This window comes from Ranitomeya variabilis, chromosome 2 (assembly GCF_051348905.1).
Source record: "Ranitomeya variabilis isolate aRanVar5 chromosome 2, aRanVar5.hap1, whole genome shotgun sequence".
NCBI classification, from domain to species: domain Eukaryota; kingdom Metazoa; phylum Chordata; class Amphibia; order Anura; family Dendrobatidae; genus Ranitomeya; species Ranitomeya variabilis.
In genome coordinates, this window is record NC_135233.1 from 841,190,984 (window position 1) to 841,217,447 (window position 26,464).

The window sequence follows — 26,464 nt, forward strand, 5'->3', positions numbered from 1 at the left end:
TTATCTCCCATATCATGCTACAGCACTGCTGCCACCACCTGCCTGATGAATAATTTTTTATTTTTTTTTAAACATTCTATGCAGTATGTAAACTAGGGGGCAGGTCAGAGAGGGATCAGTGACCTGCCAGAAGCCATACAGATGAATATGTAAGCAGAGCACCACATGAAGACCCCCCACAAGCTACCCCGGAGAACAAACAAGCATTATTAACTCAAAACTACAAATAAAGATTAAATAACAACAGCATGGCAGATTTCATCACCCAGGTATCATTTATTCAGTATAACAGTTCCGACCTGACACTGTCTGTAGGTTACTGTCCACAATCCTGCTGACAGGTTCCCTTTAAAGAGAGACCATAAAAGACATTCAGATTTCCAAAAATCGGTCACACCTGGTGGGACGAGATCTCATCTGAACCACAAGACATGTGCATCAATAGCACTGTCTAAACAAGGTCTAAGTCTACTTTCACACTAGCATCGTGCACTGCACGTCGCTATGCGTCGTTTTGCAGAAAAAACGCATCCTGCAAAAGTGCTTGCAGGATGCGTTTTTTCTCCATTGACTTGCATTAGTGATGCAGTGCAACGCATTGCCACACATCGCAACTGTCGTGCGTCGGACCGTCGCCACCAAAAAACGTTGCTTGTAACGTTTTTTTGGTGCGTCGTTCCCGTCTTTTCCGACCGCGCATGCGTGGCCGGAACTCCGCCCCCCGCACATCACAATGGGGCAGCGGATGCGTTGAAAAACAGCATCCGCTGCCCCCGTTGTGCAGCGCATTCACTGCTAGCATCGGTACGTCGCAATTCGTCGTGCGTCGTCCGACGCTAGTGTGAAAGTAGCCTAACTAGGTTTCCTTGGGCAGCAGAATTTACACTCTCCCAACAGGGAGAAATATCAGATACAGCCGCTATATCAATAAAGGACATGCTCTCCCCTCCCCCAATGACTATGAAGGGATGAGTAACAATAGGTGTTCTGGAGACTGTAGCAGCTATAGGGACAAGACAGCTGTCAATGTAGTGACCACTACAGAGCAAGACACCTGTCCTGTGTTGTCATTAAGGAGGCTAATATCACTGGGAAAAGAAACTTCAGTAAAATTGTATATGACTGTACAATTTATATGACAGACACACAGACACACTGCAATTCTTTATTGTGCTCGTTTTTGTCAAGTGTTTGGGTTTTGGGTTTTATTTATTGTATGCACTGAATTCTTTCCATGTGTGCCTATTTTAAGCTTATTTTATAAGTGTGACTATTTTTATTAATTTTTTTAATTTGCAAATTTTCAAAAAGTCACGAAATATGTTGTAGATGTACTCAGTTTTCCCTCTTGGAGTAATTGACCTGTTGGAAGCAGGAATCCTACAAGTCACTATTGACCCTTTAGCGAGCCTTGAAATGTGACTTTGGACAAAAGCTTGGCATGCCAGAGCTGATATGTCACTCTCCACAAGAAGAAAGGTTACCCCTTAGACATGTAAGTACAGCAGTTATTGAATCATCTATAAAAAGTGTTGTTTTTGGTTTTAACCATTTGTGACATTTTAGAGCAAAACAGTTAAAGACAATTTTTGACTTGGTGAAAAATTCATGAATGGTGTGTGCCACTTTGATGATATAAAAATAAGTGATTTTAAAAAAAATATGCTAATGATTAATTGGTCCCTAAACATATGCATAAAGGGAAATGGCGGCTGGAAACAAATCTACATACAATCCCCGAGATCTGTCTGCTCTCCCCATGTGGTTATTTTATCAACTACTTGACTTCTCCACAAAACAACAATTCAGCAGTAACTTTCCATAAAACTCTGTATTGGGCTGTCCCTCTCTTATTGCCCCTGGAAATCAACTCCTCTATGCCGTCTCCAGCACCAGCTTCTGGGAGCTCTCTGTGTTCATCTGTGCCGGGTTACCATGGCAACACAGCATGCACCTCTGATGTCATCACTCAGGGCCGGCTGCGCTCCACAAGAATAATCAGGTATAGTTCACTCTGTCTCCATATGCTTTCTGGAGTTAAGCCACACTTCCCACTTGGCTCTGTCCGGTCAGGTGCCAGAGTATCTCCTCAGCTGCTCCGACCACCAACTCAGTCCTGCTGGTCCTAGTGCGGTCTACAGCATCAAGCTACCTACCAACCTGCTAGTCTCATCTCAGGCACCGTGCACACCCTCAACCTGGCAGGCAAGTTACATTACAGCTGGCATGTTTCTGCTGTCTGCGTGCTACCCACACTGCTGTAAGAAGGTGACCAACTCTCCATTCAGCTCCGCTATTCCTGTGTGCTGTCTGCATCAGTATCTCCAGCTCCGCTGATCCACCTGCGTCCTCTGCTTATTCATCTCTATAGATCCAAGCAGTTCAACGTACATCCGGCTGCCCTGCTGCATCAACCCCTAAAGGCATAAGACTAGAATTCACATACCTGACATCTTTTATGTTTTTATCTGTTATTATGGTCCAATTTAACTTCACATAAATTATCACCAGTCATCAACTTTGACGTCTTTGCTTGCTATACCAGTACCTGTCTTTTTGCTTCATTACATATTACCCCTTCAATGCACACCTCTTGCTTTGACTGTGTATACCATCAAATTTACCATGTAAAATATAATCACCCAAGATTCTGCTACAATAGCCATGGCTCCTGCATTCAAAAGACCCGTGACAGATGCAAGCGATCTATTACAAGAACCCTTCGCCTGGACTAAGAATGGGCCCATCTGGTTGCACACATTTACTTGGCACATATACACCATGAACTCATGGGTGCCAAGCCAATTTTTGAGATTTGAACGTGGCAGTATAGAAGCTCCATCATCCCCACAGATACCATCAGCTCTCTCTCACAAATACACAGATAGGAAAAAACCTACTGTAGTTCATATTAATAACTTTCTTTGGTTTGATATCTTGGTGGCTTGTGAACCAATTACTAGCTTGGTGTCTTAATAGGGCATGTGGCCATCAAAGACCGTGCTCCCTAGTTTGCAAACCACACAAGCTGACTTGTATTACAAGAAAGGCCATTTATTTTTGAGGGTTGTTCGCTTCCATGTTCACACAGGCCAATGATCGGGAACCTGCACTCTTATAAACACTTGTTCACCCAAGTACAGGACATATTAAGAGGCATTTACGCCACCCATCAGAAGAGAACAGCCTGATGAATAGAATATATATCTCAGAATGGAAATCACCACTGCTAGCTTTAAAAAGGGGTTTAAGGTCATAAATGCAGTCAGCACTCACTTTACGGGGTAACACGATGGCTCAGATTTGAACCCAGAACCCTTGCAGCGCTGGAGTCCTGGGTGCAAATCCAAGGACAGTATCCGCTAGGAGTTTGTATGTTCTCCCTCTCTTTGCATGGGTTTTCTCCAACACACCAAAAGACTAACTTCTAACTTAGATTGCGAGTCTCAATGGGCACTGTGCCCATCATCATGTATGTAAAAAGCTGTGAAAATTAATGGCACTATAAGAGGGGGGTAAAATAAATAAGACAGTCATTAAATTATATTAATTCACAATAAAGAAAACTTATAAAAAGTATACTCAAGAATTATAAAGATTCTGTGCCTTGTTTATCTAGGAAATATATGCACTTCTAGAACTGTATGAAGGTAATACTGTACAGAATCCCAAATTCCCAGAATATGGCTTGCCTGCCAAAATCACACAAAAAGTGCTTGTAAAGCAGGGTAACCAAGCTCTTTATATTAAAAAAAAGTGTTTATCTCAGCAGGAGCACAGAACTGTCTGCAGCTGGTCAAGGCATGCAATCCGCAGACAGGCAGATCGGCAAGTGAGGGTCCGCAGCTGACAGAAACCACCACTGCAAGTGTAAGGGGTGCCAAAAGCTCCCGCCAGGAATTTCCACCACAATTGTGACCTGCCGACTGTAAACACCATTCCTCAGAAAACTCTGGAAACTACGCTGTCGGACAGCAGCTGCTAATAGAAGAAATATTCTACCACCGAGCCCCAAAACACAGTATGTGCATCTGTATACGGCACGTATATATTACGGACGAGGATTTATAAAGTGGTAGGTAGCAAGTAAGTGTAAATGCAGTAAAACAGATGAAATTTAATTTATACTTTACTCTTACACTGTAGAAGTGTTTTCATATTCAGTGTGGAGGATGGACCATGTCACCATGGCTAGTATAGACCCTATATGCTCCAGACTAATAGGTTAATGACCTTCATGTAAGAATGGAGGCCTCAGTTCTGGAGCAAACGCAACAGCGGTGGAAAGACACCATCAATATCCAGAAATGTTACCCTAGGCACGTCCCATAGTGGTTACAGAATGATGCTTCGCTTCACAGTTACTGGTAACTTATGACACTGAAAAGTCCAATCTCGCTCGCGCCCACCGTCATGCTTCCAAGAGACTGAAAAGTGCAAGATGCTACTGCAAATGGCCCAAATACACAGTTCCTCTCAGGATGAAGCAACTCCATGCTGGTAGGAACAGAGGCACACCATGGTATTTACTGGCAAATGCAGGATCAGTTTGTTCAGGAACTACAAGGAGCAATCATCGGGTCTTCTTAAGCTATAAGCTAGGCTATTTTGAGCTGAACAAGCGCTACAGGAATGACTGCAGCTCTTTCCTCTTTTGGAATGTCACGTTGCCCATGCAGTCTGGACAGCTTGGTATAGAAAAGATGGACAGCATGAGATTTTATATATATATATATATATATATATATATATATATATATATATATATATATATATATATATATATATATATATATATATATATATATATATACACACACATACATACACACAGTTGTGGACAAAAGTATTGACACCCCTACAATTCTGTCAGATAATACTCAGTTTCTTCCTGAAAATGATTGCAAACACAAATTCTTTGGTATTATTTAATTTGTCTTAAATGAAAAAACACAAAAATAATTGTCCTAAAGCCAAATTGGATATAGTTCCACACCAAACATAAAAAAGGGGGTGGACAAAAGTATTGGCACGGTTCGAAAAATCATGTGATGCTTCTCTAATTTGTGTAATTAACAGCACCTGTAACTTCCCTGTGGCACCTAACAGGTGTTGGCAATAACTAAATCACACTTGCAGCCAGTTGACATGGATTAAAGTTGACTCAACCTCTGTCCTGTGTCCTTGTGTGTACCACATTGAGCATGGAGAAAAGAAAGAAGACCAAGAACTGTCTGAGGACTTGAGAAACCAAATTGTGAGGAAGCATGAGCAATCTCAAGGCTACAAGTCCATCTCCCAAGACCTGAATGTTCCTGTGTCTACCGTGCGCAGTGTCATCAAGAAGTTTAAAGCCCATGGCACTGTGGCTAACCTTCCTAGATGTGGACGGAAAAGAAAAATTGACAAGAGATTTCAATGCAAGATTGTGCGGATGTTGGATAAAGAACCTCGACTAACATCCAAACAAGTTCAAGCTGCCCTGCAGTCCGAGGGTACAACAGTGTCAACCCGTACTATCCGTCAGCGTCTGAATGAAAAGGACTGAATGGTAGGAGACCCAGGAAGACCCCACTTCTTACCCTGAGACATAAAAAAGCCAGGCTGGAGTTTGCCAAAACTTACCTGAAAAAGCCTAAAACATTTTGGAAGAATGTTCTCTGGTCAGATGAGACAAAAGTAGAGCTTTTTGGGCAAAGGCATCAACATAGAGTTTACAGGAGAAAAAAAGAGGCATTCAAAGAAAAGAACACGGTCCCTACAGTCAAACATGGCGGAGGTTCCCTGATGTTTTGGGGTTGCTTTGCTGCCTCTGGCACTGGACTGCTTGACCGTGTGCATGGCATTATGAAGTCTGAAGACTACCAACAAATTTTGCAGCATAATGTAGGGCCCAGTGTGAGAAAGCTGGGTCTCCCTCAGAGGTCATGGGTCTTCCAGCAGGACAATGACCCAAAACACACTTCAAAAAGCACTAGAAAATGGTTTGAGAGAAAGCACTGGAGACTTCTAAGGTGGCCAGCAATGAGTCCAGACCTGAATCCCATAGAACACCTGTGGAGAGATCTAAAAATGGCAGTTTGGAGAAGGCACCCTTCAAATATCAGGGACCTGGAGCAGTTTGCCAAAGAAGAATGGTCTAAAATTCCAGCAGAGCATTGTAAGAAACTCATTGATGGTTACCGGAAGCGGTTGGTCGCAGTTATTTTGGCTAAAGGCTATGCAACCAAGTATTAGGCTGAGGGTGCCAATACTTTTGTCTGGCCCATTTTTGGAGTTTTGTGTGAAATGATCAATGTTTTGCTTTTTTGCTTCATTCTCTTTTGTGTTTTTTCATTTAAGACAAATTAAGTAAAGATAATACCAAAGAATTTGTGATTGCAATCATTTTCAGGAAGAAACTGAATATTATCTGACAGAATTGCAGGGGTGTCAATACTTTTGGCAATATAATATAATATAATATAATATAATATATATATACACACACACATACACACATACACACATTTCAGTGTAATTGTATTCCTTTAACTCTCTGGTGATTATAGACTAATCCAGTGGCCGGCCTGCTCAGTTTGACAACTACCTCTACATGCACAATCATACCGGGAAGAGTGGGCTCCTATATGCAAAGAGCAGGGTTTCCAATTAAGAAATTGCAAGTTTTACTACAATGTTCCTCACATAAATGTATATCAATCTGATCCAATCCTCCTGCTCCAACATCCTACCTGCAGATCATACAACATGCTCTTCAAGGAATACAAAAGGACAGAGGTCAGCACCACCACACTATTGGCATGTAGCACAATCAAGTCTTTGGAATTCAGTGAAGTTTTTCTATTTTTTTTTTTTTTTTGAGCCAAAAACAAAAAAAGTTTATGTAGAAAATTCACCAATTTTACTACTTCCAGATTGAGGATTAAAAGATTGAGGCAAACCGAAAAAGAAAATTAAATTAGTTAAAAGGGAACCTATCAGCAGGTTTTTATGAGGGCAAGTAGAAGAAATTCAAGCTTCTGGGAACAATCCATAAAAATCCTTTATTAAAGACACTTTAAAATTCCAAAAATCCCATGGCACATTGCGGGGGTCAGGGAACGTGGCGAAGCGTTTCACGCACGGCAGGCCTTGAGGAAGAATGCTGTTTGCATTCGAAACGCATCGCCATGCTGTTCCCTGTCCCCTGCAATGTGCAATAGAATTTTTGTAAATATTAAAAGGATTTTCATATTTTTATGGATTGTTGCCAGAAGCTGCAATTTTTTCTACTGGTCTCTATACTTCACATTTTGGTCAGAGCACCATACAGTGCATGCTGGACTACATTCCAATTTTCCTGTTCACTACAGCAGGTTTTTATACCCCAAACTAATGTCATCTATATAAAGTCATTTTAATGCTGGACAAATCCATAGCTTTGTTCTAGAAATCCTAACTGGTAACATTTTATGTAAATGAACTGTAAGTGCACCAGGGTCGGCCCTGCATATCCAGTACTCCAGCTTTTCTCCCCATTTCCCGATCACCGCCTGCCTCCTGTCAGTGACTGACCAGTCATCAGTCTCCCCCGCCAGAGATCTCACGCAGGCACTACATTTCCTGGCTCGACGCATGCAATGCAAAGATCTAGGGGTTGGCTCTCACAGAGTCATCAGGTCCTTACTGCAGATGTTGCATGACCAAGCACTTAACGCTAGTTTTCTGTTGGTAAATCAGATATATTTAGTGCAACTTGTGCAAAAAACCTTTTGCTACGTTTCAAGTTATTATGACAGCTCCATCAACTTTCTTGAAAAATGTGCAGAGGCTTGTGGCATGATGTGGAGACCCTCAGTTACTCTGGTTTTATATTTAGCGCTTACAAAAATCTTTGGCATGAAGGGTTATGACAGGTTTGAGAGGCGTTTGTTTTTGTTGTAGTACTTTTTCCATTCAGGTCATCACTTGTGCATAATGCAATGGTTCTTCCCATCTTATACATATGTGATGTAAAATGCTGCGGTTCTTTAAGTAACCATTGAATCCTGCATATTGGAATAAAGTTTGCCGCAGGACCTAAAACTTCCAGGCATACATGATATAGACAATGCTTCTCTGTGTCACTATATTCCTTTATTACACTGTATGGAAAACCAAATAAAGAGATCTTTAGAAGGATGGGTCATCAATATCAGATTAGTGGAGGTCCGGCGCCCTCACCCATCTGCTGCGATGTTCCACTCCATGTAAATGTTTACATCTTACATCAGGCCATCATTATCTGGTGTAAAAGGGATTTAAGTGTCTATAATTGCTACTAAATATTTTCACAAGAAATTGCAATTTTCATTTTCTATGTCCCCTTCTAATGGTCACAAATTGGTTGCATGAAATGCAAAAGGTTTCCTTGTGTTCTCCCCCTTTCTGTCTCACATCTGTAGCCATGCACTCCGCCTGAAACCTACAAATGGTCTGGCAAAGCTTGCAGGGTGTGTAGGGAGGGGCGGGGGGGCCTGGTAGAAAACCAGGAGCTAGCCTCAAATTCCTGCCAACTTGTCACTACTGAAACTGGAAAACTGCTTCCATGGTTTTATAACTCAGACTGCACACCAAGGTTAGCAGTCCTAAGGATCTAAGACTAGAGTCTTGTATATTTACATTATATTGTTAGTGAGGTACGGACATATATCTGTGAGTTGTCCGACTATTTTACAATGATAAATGCAATCACTTAAGGAAACACCATGTTGGGAAGGTTGTGCTACACATACAGAAGAGCGACCACCACATAACACTTAAGACTATGTGCACACGTTGTGGAATTGCCGCGGAAATTTCAGCGGCAATTCTGCAACTCCCTGCTGCGGGAAATACGCATGCGGAACTGGCATGCGTATTCCCACTAAACACTAGCATTTTGCAAGCGTAATTAGCTTGCAGAATGCTAGAGTTTTCCAAACAATCTGTAGCATCGCTTGGAAAAATTATTGACAGGTTGGTCACACTTGTCAAACACAGTGCTTGACAAGTGTGACCAACTTTTTACTATTGATGCTGCCTATGCAGCATCAATAGTAAAAAGATATAATGTTACAAATAAAAAAAAAAAAAAAAAAAATAGTGATATTCTCACCTTCCGGCGGCCCACGCGGCAACTCCCATTCCCAGTAATGCCTCGCGACAATGACCCCAGATGACGTAGGATCACGCGAGACCGCTACGTCATCACAGGTCACTGTCGCAAAGCATCACTGGGAACGGGAACTGCCGGGAGCATTGCTAAGGCCTGGGCTGGATCCGGGGGCCGCCAGAAGGTGAGTATTAACTATTTTTCATTTTAATTCTTTTTTTAAGGTCCTGGAGGAGAATTTCCTCTCCTCCACCCTGGGTACCATCCGCACAAGATCCGCATAGCCCTATGTGGGAACTAAGCGGATCAATGCATTCCTATGTGTTCGGAATCGCCGCGATTCCGCACAAAGAATGAACATGCTGCTTATTTTTCCGCGATGCGATTCCGCCGTGGAAAAATACGCAGCATTAGCACAGCTCTGCGGAATCTCATTGAATTCAATGGGTTGTGTTGTGTATGCGTTTTCGCAGCGAAAAAATGCGGCAAAAACACATACAATCCGCAACGTGTGCACAAAGCCTTACGGTATGCTATACATAAACCTCTTGGATCTTTCACCACATCTTTCTTGTTTAGCAGGACACATGATGTAATAATGGCTGCTCAGCATAATATAACTTTTTTCCTTTAACTTCGCCTCTCTGTTGCGGTGATAATAGCAAAGTATGTGGCACTTAATGAGTTTACAAAAATTAAGTGTGCATTAGACAGTTTTCACTGAAGGTGTGTACTTCTCATAGGAGTTGCTATTTGATAACCCCCACTTGGACTTAAATGTTAACCAATCAGGTGCCAAATACTTTGATTGCCAATATCTCTGCAACAAGATGAAATTTAGGAAAAAAATTAAAAAAGGTTGTTTATTCTGCTTTGCAACTATTACTTTTTATGTCCAGTTCCACATATATACGGTAATATGCCACCACATTGTAGAATAAAAGGAACAGAAGGGCAAAGTATTACATTGTAGAGAATATCAATTCTCTACTGATCGGGAATTCTTACATACTTTACTGCCTGAATTATCTCTTTTTTTTTTTTTTTTACACTTTTGTATCCAAGTCTATAGATGTCACACAAGGCCTGGGCTGATAGATGGATAAATAGATTGATTGGTCCAGGCCTTGTATGACATCTATAGACTCGGAAACAAAAATTAATAAAGAAAAAAAAAAAAAAAAAAAAAAAAAAAGGATAATTCAGGCAGTAAGAATTCCCCATCAGTAGAGAATTCATATTCTCTACAATATAACACTCCGCCCTTCTGTTCCTCTTATTCTACAATGTGGTGGCAGATGACAACAGAAAAAAAAATAAAAAAAAAATAAAAATTTACAAATGACTATTTGGTTCTAGAGGTTTTGGAGTAAAAACAAAAATGGCTTCTTCATACGTAGAGGATTTGCTGCAAAAAATCATGGGGATTTTGGTAAAGATCTTCCTTTGGAAATACCAGCAGCCCGCTTCCTGCAATGACTGCATGTCCCATGTGACGGCAGCGCTATTAAGACCACACATCAGCTCTTGACTGGTAGCAGCAGGGAGAAAGCTGCGGTTGGACAACTGGAGAAGGCATATCCCCCCCCCTCCCCGAAACCAAAAATGATCGGACATGTTGAAATATTGAACACGATGAAACATCTGCCGCTGGGGAAAGTGGAAAGGCCTCCAACACTTTTGACTTGTTGAGTTTAAGCATAAACGTGATACCATGGCTTGCAACATCTTCCATTAAGGCTGTGTACACACGTAGCAGATTTTTCGCGTTTTTTTCGATATAAAAACGCGAAAAAACCGCATACATTATTCTTCCTATCATTTAGAATGCATTCCGCAATTTTTGTGCACATGATGCAGTTTTTTTTTGCGGGGAAAAAAACGCAGCATGTTCATTAATTTTGCGGATTTTTTGTGGATTTCCCACTATATTATTGCATTGGGAACCTCCGGAAAAATCCGCAAAAAAATGCACCAAAAACGCGGTAAAATCGCATGCGGATTTCTTGCAGAAAATGTCCGGTTTTGCACAGGAAATTTCTGCAAGAAATCCTGAACGTGTGCACATAGCCTAAAGGGGATTTGTCAGCAGGTTTTCGCAATCCCATGAGAGCAGCAGGATATAGGGGCAGAAATTCTGATTCCTGTGGTGCCACTCACTGGCTGCTCACTGCTGTTTTCATAAAATCACTTTTATCTGCTGCAGATCTACAGATTCTCTGAATGCTGATTTGTGTATAACCCTGCCCACACCATCAATTGGCAACTTTCTGATTGGCACAGTGTACACAGAAAGCTGCCAATCAGTGATGGGGGCGGGGTTATAGAGAGCTCATGAATATGGAGGACTGCATGGCAACAGGTGAATAAGGCTATGTGCCCACATTGCAGAAATGCTGCGGAAATGTCAGCAGCATTTCCGTAACTCCCTACCCGCGGGTAAAACGAATGCGGAATTCATATGCTTTTTCCGCAAAACAAGCGTTTGCAAGTGTTTTTATCTTGCAGAATGGCTAGCGTTTTCCAAGCGATTTGAAGCATCGCTTGGAAAAGTGATTGACAAGTGTGACCAACGTTTTACTATTGATGCCTATGCTGCATCAATAGTAAAAGATAGAACGTTAAAAATAAAAAATATGGTTATTCTCACTTTCCGACAGCCCCCAATCTCCTCAGCGGCGCTCCCGGTACATTCCGTTCCCAGGGATGCTTTGTGCAAAGGACCTTTGTGATGTCACCGTCGCGTGACTGACGTCATCTCCGGTGATTCGCGCAATGCATCCCTGGGAACGGAAGCCGCCACGTGCACCGCTGAGGGGCGGGAGGACTTTGGGGGCCATCAGAAGGTAAGTATATCCCTATTTTTTTTTTTTTACAGGAATATGGTACGCAGGGCCTCCCTCCTCCAGACCCGGGTACCATCCGCACATGAAGCGCTCACTTTACGCATGTGGTTATGCCCACCATGTGTAAAGTGAGCGTTTCAATGCAATCCTATGGCTGCGGAATTACCGCTATGTGATTCCGCAGCAGGAAAATCCGCAGCATGGGCACAGAAGCTGCGGAATCCCATAGGATTGCAATGGAATGCGTTTAAGCGTTTCCGCTGCGGCAAAAAACGCAGCAGAAACACATTAACATAATGTGGGCACACAGCCCTAGTCCTGTAGTGATAAAAATCACAGTCTTAAAAGCAGGAGGTTATCAAAGTTACAGCAAGCAGTCCAGTAAGTGACACATCACTACAATCAGGGTCTCTGCCCGTACAACATTCTGCTCTCATATTAGTTTACTAAAACCTGGTGGCAAATTCCTTTGAAGCACATCTGAGCCACACAGAAAAGTTGCGGAGTGGTCCAGGCGCTGCTGTACATGGAGACGTGCAAAGAGAAGGCAGGAGGAAAGTTTTATTGGACAACACGTTTCAGGGATCTGATGAAGGGGACAGATCCCTGAAACACGTAATCCAATGAAACGTCCCTCTAACCTTGACACTGCTAGTCTCAATCTACAGCAGCGCTCTGACAACACTGCAACTTCTCCGTCTAGCTCAGATCCACGTTAGACATTTGTAAACCAGCAGTAGATGCAGCAGGCTCCTCCGAGTGATGTGCCTGCCCAGCACAACTACCTTAGGTAAGCAGCATCCATAGCCTGAGAATTGCTTGTGACAAAGAGATTTTCTTTTTTTTTCCCCTTCTTCACATTAACCAATTTGGGACATCAGTGGTTGGTAATTTCAAGACGATCCGGAACTGGCAGCGATTTGGACGCAGCACATGTCCGCTGCATCGAAAGCGCTGCCATTTATTGAACGCGGGTGAATCTGCATGTGTTCACTGAACTGTGCGGATTCACCACATCCAATAGACTGTATGGGTGAAATTTCTCTTGCATCTCCACAAGAGAAATTAACATGATGAGGTATGGAGAGACGCGCAAGTCACTGGATTTCTTGAAATCTCATCCACGATGCTGCAACAGTTGGATGTTGCAGGTTGAATGCTACACAAGTACACAGCGCCCAACCCGCAACCGTTTACTGATCATCTGCACATACCCTCAAAAGGAGCAGGACATTTGGAGAAGCCAATTTCTTTTTGGTAGAAGGTCCTGTGGACTGATGAAACCAAGATTGAGTTGTTTGGTCATACAAAAAGGCGTTATGCATGGCGGCAAAAAAACACAGCATTCCAAGAAAAACACTTGCTACCCACAGTAAAATTTGGTGGAGGTTCCATCATGCTTTGGGGCTGTGTGGCCAATGCCGGCACCGGGAATCTTGTTAAAGTTGAGGGACGCATGGATTCCTCTCAGTATCAGCAGATTCTTGACAATAATGTTAATGAATCAGTGACAAAGTTGAAGTTACGCAGGGGATGGATCTTTCAGCAAGACAATGATCCAAAACACCGCTCCAAATCTACTCAGGCATTCATGCAGAGGAACAATTACACTGTTCTGGAATGGCCATCCCAGTCCTCAGACCTGAATATCATTGAACATCTGTGGGATCATTTGAAGAGGGCTGTCCATGCTCGGCGACCATCAAACTTAACTGAACTGGAATTGTTTTGTAAAGAGGAATGGTCAAAAATACCTTCATCCAGGATCCAGGAACTCATTAAAAGCTACAGGAAGCGACTAGATGCTGTCATTTTTGCAAAAGGAGGATCTACTAAATATTAATGTCACTTTTCTGGTGAGGTGCCCATACTTATGCACCTGTCAAATTTTGTTTGAATGCAGATTGCACATTTTCTGTTAGTACAATAAACCTCATTTCAAGTCAGAAACATTACTGTGTCCAACAGTTATTAGATATATAAAACTGAAATAGCTGTTGCAAAAAAAACAATTTTTATAAAACATTAAAGCTTAAGATTAATAGGGGTGCCCAAACTTTTTCATATAACTGTATGTACAAGCCAAGGGGAAGCTGGAGAAGTCATTTCTCATGCAGCAGAGAGGTCCAGTAGGGTCTCATTCAGAGATTTTTAAAAGAGAGTTTCTGGCAGAAAAATCAAAATTTTGAAACTGCATTAAAAAAAAATTGTTTGCGTTTTTTTTTTAAATTGTAATAAGGTGTTTGTGTATGGGCTGTTCACTCACAATCCCTGTCATACCTAAGCACCACAGCTGAACCCAGAGGTCTTATAACCTGTAGTTGTGAAGTCACTGCTGAGGTTTTTTTAAAAAAAAAAAAAAAAAAACAAAGTCAGGACCATTGGTGGATTGTCACAGCTGGAGTAGAGGAGGGTGAGTAACAACTCAGGTCACCATATTCACCTACAAGAAGCAAATAGGCACAAAAAATTATATGTGTAAAAACCCCTTTAAAATACCCAAATCTCACTAGACTACCATGCCCCTGCAGCTCTTTGCTTCACTGACGGAAGTTATGTCACAGGGGGTCGATCAAAAGAAGCTTTCATGTAAATCATTTCTTTTTGACCCCAAATGAAACTCCTAAGTGCCACTGATCAAAACAGTTCATGTTAATGTAGTACGATGGATTCATTGCTCATCAATAAGGTGCATGAAGACTAACTTTAGATTTAAGGGGTTCCCAGAACTGAGATACTGATGACCTACCCTTAGTATTCGTCAATGTCAGATTGCTGAGCCCCCAGCAGCCCCACCAATCAGCAGGCGGCCCCAAGGAAATTGATGTGTATGAAGCTCCGCTCACTGTACAGCAGCCATAATTATTAGTTACTGCAGCTCATCTCTAATCGAAGTGAATGAGACCTGAACTCCGGTACTAACAGCAGACACTTAACAATGGACAGTTTTAGTGTACATCAAGCGGCCACAGGACCTAGTAAAAGCAGATTATGGGTGTGTCAGACCCCGGGCACCATGATATAGAGGACCTAGCCTGAAGATTAGTCATCAATATGGTCCTGGTCAACTCCTTTAACCCCAAAGGGTGGTTTGCATGTTAAGGACCGGGCCAATTTGTACAATTCTGACCACTGTCCCTTTATGAGGGAATAACTATGGAGCGATTCCATGGATCCCAGTGATTGACTGTTTTCTCGTGGCATATTGTACTTCAAGTTAGTGGTAACATTTCTTTCATATGACTTGCGTTTATTTGTGAAAAAAAAAAAGACGAAATTTGGCGAAAAGTTTGAAAATTTCACAATTTTCCAACTTACCGGAGTATCAGTACATATCACATAAGGGCAGAGACAGACTGCCGTATTTCTCGTGGGAGAATCGCATCGTGAACCTGGTACTGGCTGTCAGCTCTCCTAACCTGAGCTTGACAGCTGCATAGAAATACATCATACTGTCTTGCTCAGGTCATGAGAGGTGCCAGCCAGTCCATGCAGTGCAATGCGATCATCGCACGAGTTATACGGCAGTCTGTCTTTGCCCTAAGCCGTACACTCCATAGAGTCCAAGGTAAATGTTATGTCTGGCACCAAACCAACATGGCTCATCATCCCAAGAACACCATCCCCACAGTGAAATATGGAGGTGGCAGCATCATCATGCTGTGGGGCATCAGGGAAAGGGAAAATGGTCCAAGTCAAAGGGGAAAAAAAGGAAATTCTTGCGCAAAACCTGTTTGCCAGTGATTTGAGACTGGGACGAAGGTTCACCTTCCAACAAGACAATAACCCAGAGCATACTGTAAAGCAACACAAGTGGTTTAAGGGGAAACATGTAAATTTTATGGAGTGGCCTAGTCAAAGCCCAGACCTTAATCCAATGGAGAATCTGTGGTCAGACTTGAAGAGTGCTGTTCACCAGAGGAAACCATCTAATTTGATGGAGCTGGAGTAGTTTTGCCTTTAGGAATGGACAAAAATCCCAGTGGCAAGATGTGGAAAGCTCATAGCGACTTATCCAAAGCGACTTGCAGCTGTAATTAATGCAAAAGGAGGCTCTACAAAGTACTGACTTTAGGGGAGTTTTCAATTATTTTGTCCTATTGTTTGCTTCAAAATAAAAAGAAAGCCAAATGTTCGCAGTTATAGGCATGTTCTTCACATGAACTCATGCAAACCCTTGAAAAAAAAAGAAATAAAAAACCCTGAAATTCCAGGAGTGAGGTAGCAAAACATGAAAAATGCCAAGGGAGGTGAATACTTTCAAAAGCCACTGTATGCAATACACAGATTTTGCTATGGCCCTTTAGGACCTTTTCTGAGCAGACAATATAAATTATAAGGCTATGTGCACACGTCAGGATTTCTTGCAGAAATTTCCTGAACAAAACCGGACATTTTCTGCAAGAAATCCGCATGCGTTTTTTTCCGGAGCTTCCCAATGCATTAAATAGCAGCAAAAATGCGAAAAATCCGCAAAATTAATGAACATGCTGTTTTTTTTACCGCGGGAAAAAAAAACATCATGTGCACAAAAATTGCAGAATGCATTAAAAATGATGGGATGCTTATGTATGCGTTTTTAAGCGTTTTCTCCGCAGAAAACGGCCGAAAAAACGCGAAAAATCCTGAACGTGTGCACATAACATAACACTTAGATATTTTAGCAAAACTTGTCACTATAAACATACATGTATCAGGCTCATTAAAATCATCATGTCAAATTAAAACCACCGTTAATGACTAATTTTCCGACTCCTATTGTAGGGCATTGTAGACTTGCTAAGTGACAGCATCATGTACTAGTAACGCTTTAATCCTCAAACAAGTACCGAGAGCTACCTGCAGCTCCGGACACGCTCCGAGCACCTGGGAATTACAGGACGAGGACAGACTGCTGCTTTTGAACTTCACTACAAACCCAAACCAGTAAAAACACATTGCTGGGTAATATAATCCTGGAGGGAGGGAGTTTCACAAAAAAAAAAAAAAAATTACAAATGAAAAATAATTCATTTACTAATGCAAAGTAAGGAGTGCTGGAAACTGATCCAAAAGTGCTATGAAATATAACAAGGCGAGCGTCACTTCCCAGGGCGATGTGACAACAGATCAGGGTCACACACTGAATGGGGAGAACAGGAGAACGCACACATTGTTCCAGATATGATCCATGTTGCCAGCAAGGAACGACTCACAGAAAGTAGCACTGCGATAAAGTATCCTGCCCCTCCGGCCAACCCTTATTATACTGCCCATCTATTACTACTGTTTACATCTGGTTACTTTCCCGCAGCACTCGCTTCTGTAGCTCTGTTCCCTCTCTGGCAGACAAAAGGCCTGGGCAGAGCTTCAAGGAGGCACGGAAGAGGCAAATAGTCCTAGAGCTGAGCCATTGTATACAGTGAAGCCGGGTCCACAGCCGACTGATGACATCACATATACACTCATGGTAGACGCTAACATCAGACACTCATGTCTGCCCTGCCATGTTATCATTCCCTAATCCTCCAGGACAATGACTCAGGCCAGCAACAAGAGGGGCTGCATTCTTTTTTTTTTTTTTGTCTTGTCCTACATTTCACTGGCTCCCCAGAGGAGAAGACTTCAAATAACAAAAGCATCTCAATATTATAAATTCCCATGGACATTACCAATATCGAAAACGGAACCCAAAGAACGCAAGTTCTAAGGGAGGACAAAGGCCGATTAATAGGCACAATGAGAGTAAAATAGAAAATACCAGGTGTAATGTGGATATCACCCAGATCACACACACAGGAAACCCAATTGGGGATAACCACCCGAAAATTGGGTTTGGAATTGGTAGCCTGGGGGGAGGGGAGGGATAGTCTTCTTAAAGAAAATAGTAAAAATAGTGTGTGATGCAAACAGAAGAAACGCTGGCGCTCCGTCCTCCTAGAATCCATACTTTAATGGAAATCCACGTGCAAAAATCACGGAAAGATCATCAAACCATCTGACGCGTTTCGGAACACAATTCCTTAGTCACAGGCGACTTCTACCAGGAAGGAATTGTATTCCGAGACGCATCACATGGTTTGTAGATCTTACCCTCATTTTTGTACATGGATTTCCAATACTGTATGGATTCTAGGAGGACGGAGCGCTGACGGTTCCTCTGTTTGGATTGGTTCTCATGCCTGCTCAAGATGCCGTGCACCCGGGACGTCTTAGGCGCAGGTGTAGGGAGACGTCGTTTCTTAGTTTTGTATAGAAGAGTGTGAGACTCGGCCTTAGGTCGTCTGGTCGGGATAAGGGGGTGGGATTCCCAAATAGATGGTCTTCTGGGGGGGCTCAGTATGTGAACGCCAATACCAGGAGTGGGTGATGGGTTTCTATTGCCTCTGATTGCTCCTCTCCGGATTTTGGCTTACAAATACTGACCGTGTGAACGGGGCCGTGCGCCATCTGACTGGGCACATTCTCGTCTCCTAAAGGGATGCCCCCAAATATTACTAATTGCAGCAATAATCACCGCCCTATAGGCCGGGTACAGGGGGAGAACAACCCCCACCATGATGATGATGGGCGCAGTAGTCCTCACACTCACCCGAAATCATCGTCCATAGACTTGAAGAAGAACTTGTAGCTGGGCTTGTTCAGCACCCCCTTGAAGTCTCCGAGCGTCACCCGGTCAGACGGCACCGGCAGCTTCACCAAATACGGCGTCTCCTGCTCGTCCAGATGGTAAATAACCTTGGTCTCCCCCATGATGATCCGGCCGGGGAGGCAGGAGCGGAGGACGCGGTCCGGGGCCCGGCCCCAGGGGCTGTCATACACGGGGGGCCATGGGAGGAGCGGCGGTGTGCGGAGGGGGAGATGTCAGGGGAGCAGGGACACAGCGGAGCGGGCTGGGGGGCACTAATAAACACTTTAGTGTGTGGCCTGTCAGCCGCTGCCCCACACCGAGCAGTCCCACTACAGTACACGGCCGCCACACTCCGAGGAGTCCGCCGCTCCCAGTGCGAGCACACCGGTCGCCGTTTAGTCGCTCGGTACCAGTTCCCGGCCGGGTTATCGGTGTGTTTCTGTCACTCGGTGTCCGTCTCTAGAACACTGAGCATGCGTGCAAGAGTCCGGAGCCAGCTGCTTCCTGCGCATGCGCTGAGGTGCCGTCTGAAGACGCCGGTCACGCCCCTTATCATGTGACTTGATGTAGCGCCGGATATCCGTCCGCGGACAGTCAGATTATATAATTACTTTAGTCTTTGGCGGTTGTTGCAATGGCTGCGTGATGTATAGCGGGGTGTTCAGCCAGTCATGGCCGCGGCGCTGTCCTATTCCTGTGCAGCACAACCTATGCAGACAGTGGAGTAACTGCAGCGTGGGCGTGTAGCACTCTGCCACTAGGGCTGCAGCCACGCATGCGCTCTACACAGCCATAGTTTTGGTGCGAGCGTGTTATTCAATGGGGAAGTGCAGATGAGCAATTTTTTTGACCGACAAAACATTCGCTAGGAGAATGGCAGCATTATCCTATAAGAATCGCCCATTCAGTGACTGCAGTGCGGAGCCCGGCATCCCATTATACAGATACACTGGAAACGAAATGTTCCTGTAAATTATTAATATCTGCTGCTGTAAAAGAGGATATAATGACAGATGGGGAGTGAGAAAAAAATCGTCCTACTTCTCTGGCTGAAACTGATATTTTTCTGTGCTCGTGTGAACCCCAGACACACACATCAGTTTTAAAAAACGGGTCCGTGTCTCCTCCGAGCATTTCTTATCCTCAACCGTAGGCTGTTAAAGTGCATGAGGATCTGTATAAAACTAAGAAATGGAAGACAAACATTGGACGCCAGCGACCCATCCAAGCGTGATCCATTGTAAACACTTTGTTACAGCTCGGTAGACATAAGAAGTCTACTTCCGTCCACTTACCGGTCTGTTGTGTCCGCTGCCGCTCTTCCCCGACACAGAGAGGTCACAGACTGCTCCTGCCGGGGATTCCGCTGACCTGTCGGGACTTCTGGGGTCATTGTGCGTGACAGCCGGCTCCCCCAGTTAGGTAGCGGGCATCCAGATCTCCATCAGAATGACCTCAGAAGTCCCACCCAGTGTGCGGAGCGGAAAAGCGCCTCTGCTCTGTCGACGTGTCGTCAGCAGAGCCCTCTGAATCCCAGGCAGGAGCTGAAGGAGCAATATTTGAATTTTGGAACACAAATTTAGCTGAAAGCTGTTGAATATGCAGGGTTCCTACAGTGCCTAAACAGCAGAAAACTTCCACACCTGACCCCATTTTGGAACCTACACCCTCAAGGATTTTATCTAAGGGTATAATAAGCACTTTGAACCCAGGTACAACACAGAATTTTTATAACATTAGTTTATTTTATTTTTCTAACAAAAATCTTGCTTTAGCCTCAAATTTCTCACTTTTGTAGGAGATAACACCAAAAAGTGGACCCCCCAGTTTGTTACCCAATTTATGAGCACGGCAATACCCCACATGTAGTCAAAAAGTTCTGTTTGGACAAACGGCCGGGTTTGGAACAGAAGGAGCAATACTTGTAATTTTAGAACACAACTTGGCTGAAATAGATTGCGGGCGACATGTCACATTTGCAGGGTCCCAAACAGCAGAAACCCCCACAACTGGCCCTATTTTGGAAAACTACACCCCTCAAGGATTTTATCCAGGGGTACAGTGAGGATTTTGAAACCAAAGGTACTACAAAGCATTTGACAACATTAGGTTATCAGTTTGGATATGTCCTCATCAGTGTTGAGCGCAAGTGCTCGCTCCTTGACTTTGTATCAAGTGCTGGAGTGTGTATCGAATATCATGCATATATCATGTCAGAAGAGTGAGAAATTATTTTAATAGCGGGCAAAAAATTTTTACCATGTGATCACTGTTATTCATTGAACGACAATCACGTGCTCGGGGGCTGGAAAATCCGACTATGATTGTGATCTTCAGGGTCTCAGCTGAAACCCTGGAGATTTTCAGACTCGGGGGGGGGGGGCACTATACCCTTATTCCCGATCGCCATGATGAAGGAATAAGGCCCTTTAGCAGATGCCGTTTAATGCGTATTGGCAGTCGATAAGGAATTAACATAACCGTTAATGGAAACAGTATAGGCTCAGTGACCAAAGCTTTTCAATGGTTGGTGCACGTCTAGAAGCAATACTTATACAATCTTGTAGTATGGAATCCCTAAAAATAGCATCTCTGATAATATGCAAATTGCGGTTGACTATATTTGAACATTTATGTAAGAGGCTAGGTAGGTTTTTCTGGAGATAAACTGGTTGGATTTGTGGAGTTTGAAACCATCAGTTCTTGTCGAGTTTTAGAATTTACTATGTTTTTTGCTCGTCTTAAGTACCACATGGGATGATTTCTATTTTTTAGCTGCTGTTGAATAGCATATGATTCTTCATGGAAAACCCCCGAAACACTACAATTTCTTTTAGCTCTGATGACCTCAAAAATCGAAATGGATTTTATAGTGTGTGGGGTATGGAAAATTATGAGCGTGCAGTATGGTGTTTCCTGCAGTTTTCTTCCCGTAGGTGATGCTGGTAATTGAAAAAGCAGGTTTGCCTGTCAGGTCCAAAAACATTGACTCATGATGGAAGAAATTTGTGAACCGAAGATTAGAATCGTTGATGTTCAAATAATCTAGGAAGAGGGGTATATTGGAAACCTGATTATTACATGCTCTAAGTATACCATCTATATGTCTTGTGCACCATTTTATTGATTTATAGAAAGGATTATTAGAACTATAGATATAGAGTTCTTCCCACCACCTCATAACCCTCACTAATTATTATTGACATGATGAAAAAGAGGTGGTGGGATCACACTTAAGTGGGATATATGTTTTGGTAACAGAGAGCATTTGATTAATGGAAAAAACATAACCCTCATTCATTACTACAACTGAACTGCATTTATCAGACATTTTGATGATTGTAGAATGTCCAGTCAGGTCAGACGCCCTCTAAGTAATCAAAAGGCAAAACGCGCGTTGGGGTGGGGGACACTATTTTTATGCAGCCTGACCTCTTTTGCTTTCCCGGCATCATTCATACAGGTAGTCACTCTTTACTCATGGTCTATTCTTCTATGAGCACTTATGTATTGCTGTTATGGACATATAGCAGTGAATTAGTTTGGATATTGTCGTGTACCCCTGACGGAGCAATCTATGATAATCTTCTAATCTATTTTCTAATAAAGATTTATTGTTTTTTTTAATCTGATTGTTCTCCGTTTTACACTGGATATTTAATTTTGGCCAGAGTATGTTTGTAGTATTGCCTGAAGTGCTATTAACTTAGTATTTGGACACCTTTTGATAATTGATTTTGATGATAATGTCTGAAGGAGAACATAATGTCTTGTTCATGTTTGGACAAATTATGTTTGACAGGAGTGGAATTGGTGTTGTCCAAGAGCTTTTTAACGTTCCTTTCTTCATTATCCTGGAACCTATCCATGGCTGCAGTTCGTGCCAGTACAGGATAGAAGTAAGGGGTTTGAGTAGTAAATGAAGAAATAGGCCTTGTTCACACTTTGCGGTTTTTGCTGCAGATCCGCAGCGGATTTGCAGCTGCGGATCCGCAGCCGTTTTCCATGCAGGGTACAGTACAATGTTACCCTATGGAAAACAAAAACCGCTGTGCCCACTTTGCGTTTTTCCGCTTGAAAATCAGCGCGGATTTTCTGCGGAAAAAAAGAAGTAGCATGTCAATTCTTTCTGCGGATTCCGCAACGGTTTTCCACCTGCACCAATAGGAAAGTGCAGTTGGAAACCCGCAGTGGAATCCGCAGTAGAAACCGCACAAAAAACCGCAGTGAAAACCACCGCGGTTTTGCACTGCGGTTTTTCCAAATCCGCAGCTGAAAAATCCGCAGCAAAAAAAGGATAGTGTGAACAAGGCCTTAATGTCCTGAAGAGGTTTTTCGTGAGGAATCAGTTGCATCAGACAAGTTAGACTGTGTTGTTTCATGAAGCTTTTGTCCTTGAAAATGTTAGTCCTGGGTCGTGAAAATCTTCTTGGTCGGAAAAAAATGCCTTTTAATAGATAAATCACCTACAAATGTATTTAATGACTGAAAAAACATTATGTTTTTAATTAGTTGGTGCATAGTTCATGCCACACTCTAGAAGCTTAGACTCAACATCAGCGCTCTTAACAGGTCTAGAGTGAATTCATTGTCCCAGTCTCATCTCTCCACCTCGCCCTCCTCCCATGAGGCTCAGCTACCAGAGGAATCAGACCATCTATTGGACTCAGATTTGGACTGCAATCAGGTGCTCAAGCTCAGAGACATGGTTGATAAGTCTTGTTAGTGCTGTGAACCAATTTCCTGAAGGAAATGAATCCCTCTTCTCCTGCAGAGATGGTGTCTTTCAGAAGAGCCATACACACCATCAAATGTTCTTCGAACTACAGAGATCAGCAAGGTGTTAGACAAGGAACTGAGTGCACATAGATGTTTGCACAGACAGAGTTGCATGGAGATTGGATAAACTTTTTCAGTGGATCTCTTTGAATCTTGATTCAAATTTCCCTCAGTGGACCCCTATTGCCTCGGTTATTCAAGACCATGACTCTCCCACTTTTGGATGCGGCCTCTGTGGAGTCCTTGGACAATTGAGCTTTTAGGCTATGTGCACACGTCAGGATTTTGTCAGGCTTTTTCCTCAGGTTTTGTAGCCAAAACCAGGAGTGGAACAATTAGAGGAAAAGTATAATAGAAACATATGCACCACTTCTGCATTTATCACCCACTCCTGGTTTTGGCTACAAAACCTGAGGAAAAAGCCTGACAAAATCCTGACGTGTGCACATACCCTTAAAGCCAAGGACTCTACCTTGTGCTCAGCTTGCACTGTCACCTGGGTTGAAAAGCAGTTACTGAATGGCCTAAACACCTGTGCAATGGATCATTTGCGGGACTCCTACAACTGAGTTGTAGTACCTCGCAGAGCAGATTACCCACACAGGTGTCCATTTTTTTTCTGCCTAGCTTGAAATTGCTGGCTGTTCTGATTAGGGCCCAAGCAACGTTTGAATGTAACACCTTTTTTGGCTCAAGTCATGGTATACCGACTCTGCATGCAAAAGATCCCTCACTAAGCTTCCCTTTCACAGCTCCCCCCAGTTGGTAACCAAGGTAGACAGATTATTTTGGATGCCACTAGTAGAAAGACCAAAACGCCCCACTAGCAGACAGAAACCACAACAGTTTCATCTCTTTCTCTTCTACCAGGAGAGGCATCCTCAAGAGAAAAACATACCTTCCTTTATACCAGTTATATCATGGCATCCACGCGAACAGTCAGATAAGTCCTCCAGACCCAGAGACAACAAGTTTTTTTCAACATGTTGAGACACCCCCACTCGGGAACGTCTGTTGGATGGTTGTCTTCTCTTCCAGGACAAATTGTTCTCTGCAGTAGACTATGCTTGGGTCAGAGAGGCAATTTCCTATATAAACAAGATAGAAATTTCCACTGTTCCACGAGATAGATCTTTCAAAACTCACTGTCCACGGTCTCCTTTCTTGGCTTCTGTTTTTCCCAAGCCATTTTCTCCCTTCTCCAATCAGGCGTGATTGTTCTGTTTCTGTCCAAGAGAGGTTCAAAGGTTTTTATTAATTTATTCAAACCAGAAGGAAAAGTCACAAAAAATATCATGTGGACTGCTCAAAGCATAAGGTAGTACAGATTGTTTCCTCTCATGACGAGAGTAAGGTGTTCTTATAGTCTGCTCAGAGGTCTCATAAAATAGAAGTCTTCATTATACCACCATGGATTGAGGTCAGCTTTTCCACAAGACAAAGCATCCTACTTCTATAGGACAAACAGACATAGAACAATAGTGTAAAACAGTAAGGATTGATTCATCAAACTCACAGATATACATAGCAAATTAAGATCATTTGAAAGTACATGAAGTGGTATGCCTCATATCTTGTCCGACCCAGGGTTTCGCCTTTTCGAATTTGACGAGCTCTTTGCTCTGCCTTTTTCCCTCTCATCTTGCCTAGCGATCTTTACGCAAGTTGGTCGTGGTCAGAGCAGTGCATCACTACTTGTCAGTGATAGCCTATTTCAGACTTTCAAACTCTCTCCTCCTCAAGGCCACCATCACTCGCTGGATTCATTCTGCCATTCTGGGAGCGTATCAGGCAAGGAACAGTGAGGGTTAAGGCTTACTCTACCCAGGCAATAGGGGATTTTATTGGGCCACGAGTCTGGGTAGTAGGGTGTGTGAGTGACCAATGTTATTTTGAATGGCTGGTATGTGTCACAGAGGTCCTCTGCACTGTAAGCCTGGAAGGTTTCTCTGGGACTTGTAGTTCCACGAGCCTTGTTTAGTTTATGAGGGTTGGGCTTGCAGGTTAGCCAGAGAGTTGGGCAGCTCTGGCTAACCACCTACCTCCCATCAATGGGTGTGTCTAATGGGATATAATGAGACTGTTGTTTGGTCACATCTAGTGATGAGCGAGCATGCTCGGGTGGTCTCCGAATATTTATGCGTGCTCAGAGATTTAGTTTTTGTCAATGCAGTTGCACGATTTACGGCTGCTAGACAGCCTGAGTACTTGTGAGGGTTGCCTGTTTGTTAGGGAATTCCCATATGTATTCAAGCTGTCTAGCAGACGCAAATCATGCAGCTACATCAACAAAAATTAAATCTCCGAGCACTCATAAATCCTCGGAGACCACTTGAGAAACGAGTATACTCGCTCATCACTAGTCACATGGTCCCTGTGTTGGAAGGTCCTGGAAGATAACAGGTTTCCTGGAAAGCACATGGAGGAGGACATGTTCCTGCAGAGTCCGTGATGGCTACCTGAGTTGGGGGAAGACACCATCCTTCTGAGGGTCTGACTGACAGTTTTGAGCTTGTCGAGCAAGTCATAGTACAAATCGGTGGTCCCAGTAAGGCAGCTTCCCTGGAGGTCAGGACTGACTAGGAGTCAGCGTGTGGAGCGGAGCTCCTGATAAGTAATCTCGGACAAGAGGGTTGTAGTAAAGGCAGACAGGTGTATCTGCTATTGGAACAGATGGTGGTCATAACGTTTCGGTTATGTACCGGAATGGACTGTACTTTATGCAGTTTAAGCTATGTCTAAATAAACCGGACGGACTGTTTAAGTGGAAAATTGTTCCTGTGTGCCATAATCCCGTTGCCAAGTGAGTGTCCCCCAACACATTCAGTGAGCGCTATCCCACAGGTGCTGTAAGCAGCAGTTGCCTGGATTACAGCAGGAGATATATACTTTACCTTTATGTTCTGCCTATCTTCTGTTTCCCACCTATTGGAATTTCTTTTTGATATCCCATGTTCTCCTATGGCCACCAAAAGACATGCCCGAAAAAAAGAGGATGTTTGGTACTCCCACTAAAATCTTTATTGTAACGTTCATTGGGAGGCACAACACATTTTGTTGCCTCATTGGGCACATCTTTGTGGTTGTTTTCATTGTTTTTTAACCTGCTGCTTC

The 26,464-nt window shown here is 43.2% G+C and overlaps 1 protein-coding gene across 2 annotated transcripts in view; it reads right to left on the reverse strand.

Moving 5' to 3' along the window:
- The window catches only part of DVL3 (dishevelled segment polarity protein 3), a 112,025-nt gene extending 92,880 nt beyond the window's left edge, over nt 1-19,145 (reverse strand). For both annotated transcript variants that reach the window (XM_077290139.1, XM_077290140.1), the window contains exon 1: nt 18,533-19,145. In XM_077290139.1, the coding sequence (XP_077146254.1) occupies nt 18,533-18,693 (161 nt within the window). In that variant the 5' untranslated portion in view covers nt 18,694-19,145. The remainder of the gene's footprint in view (nt 1-18,532) is intronic.
- Nucleotides 19,146-26,464: the final 7,319 nt, after the last annotated feature.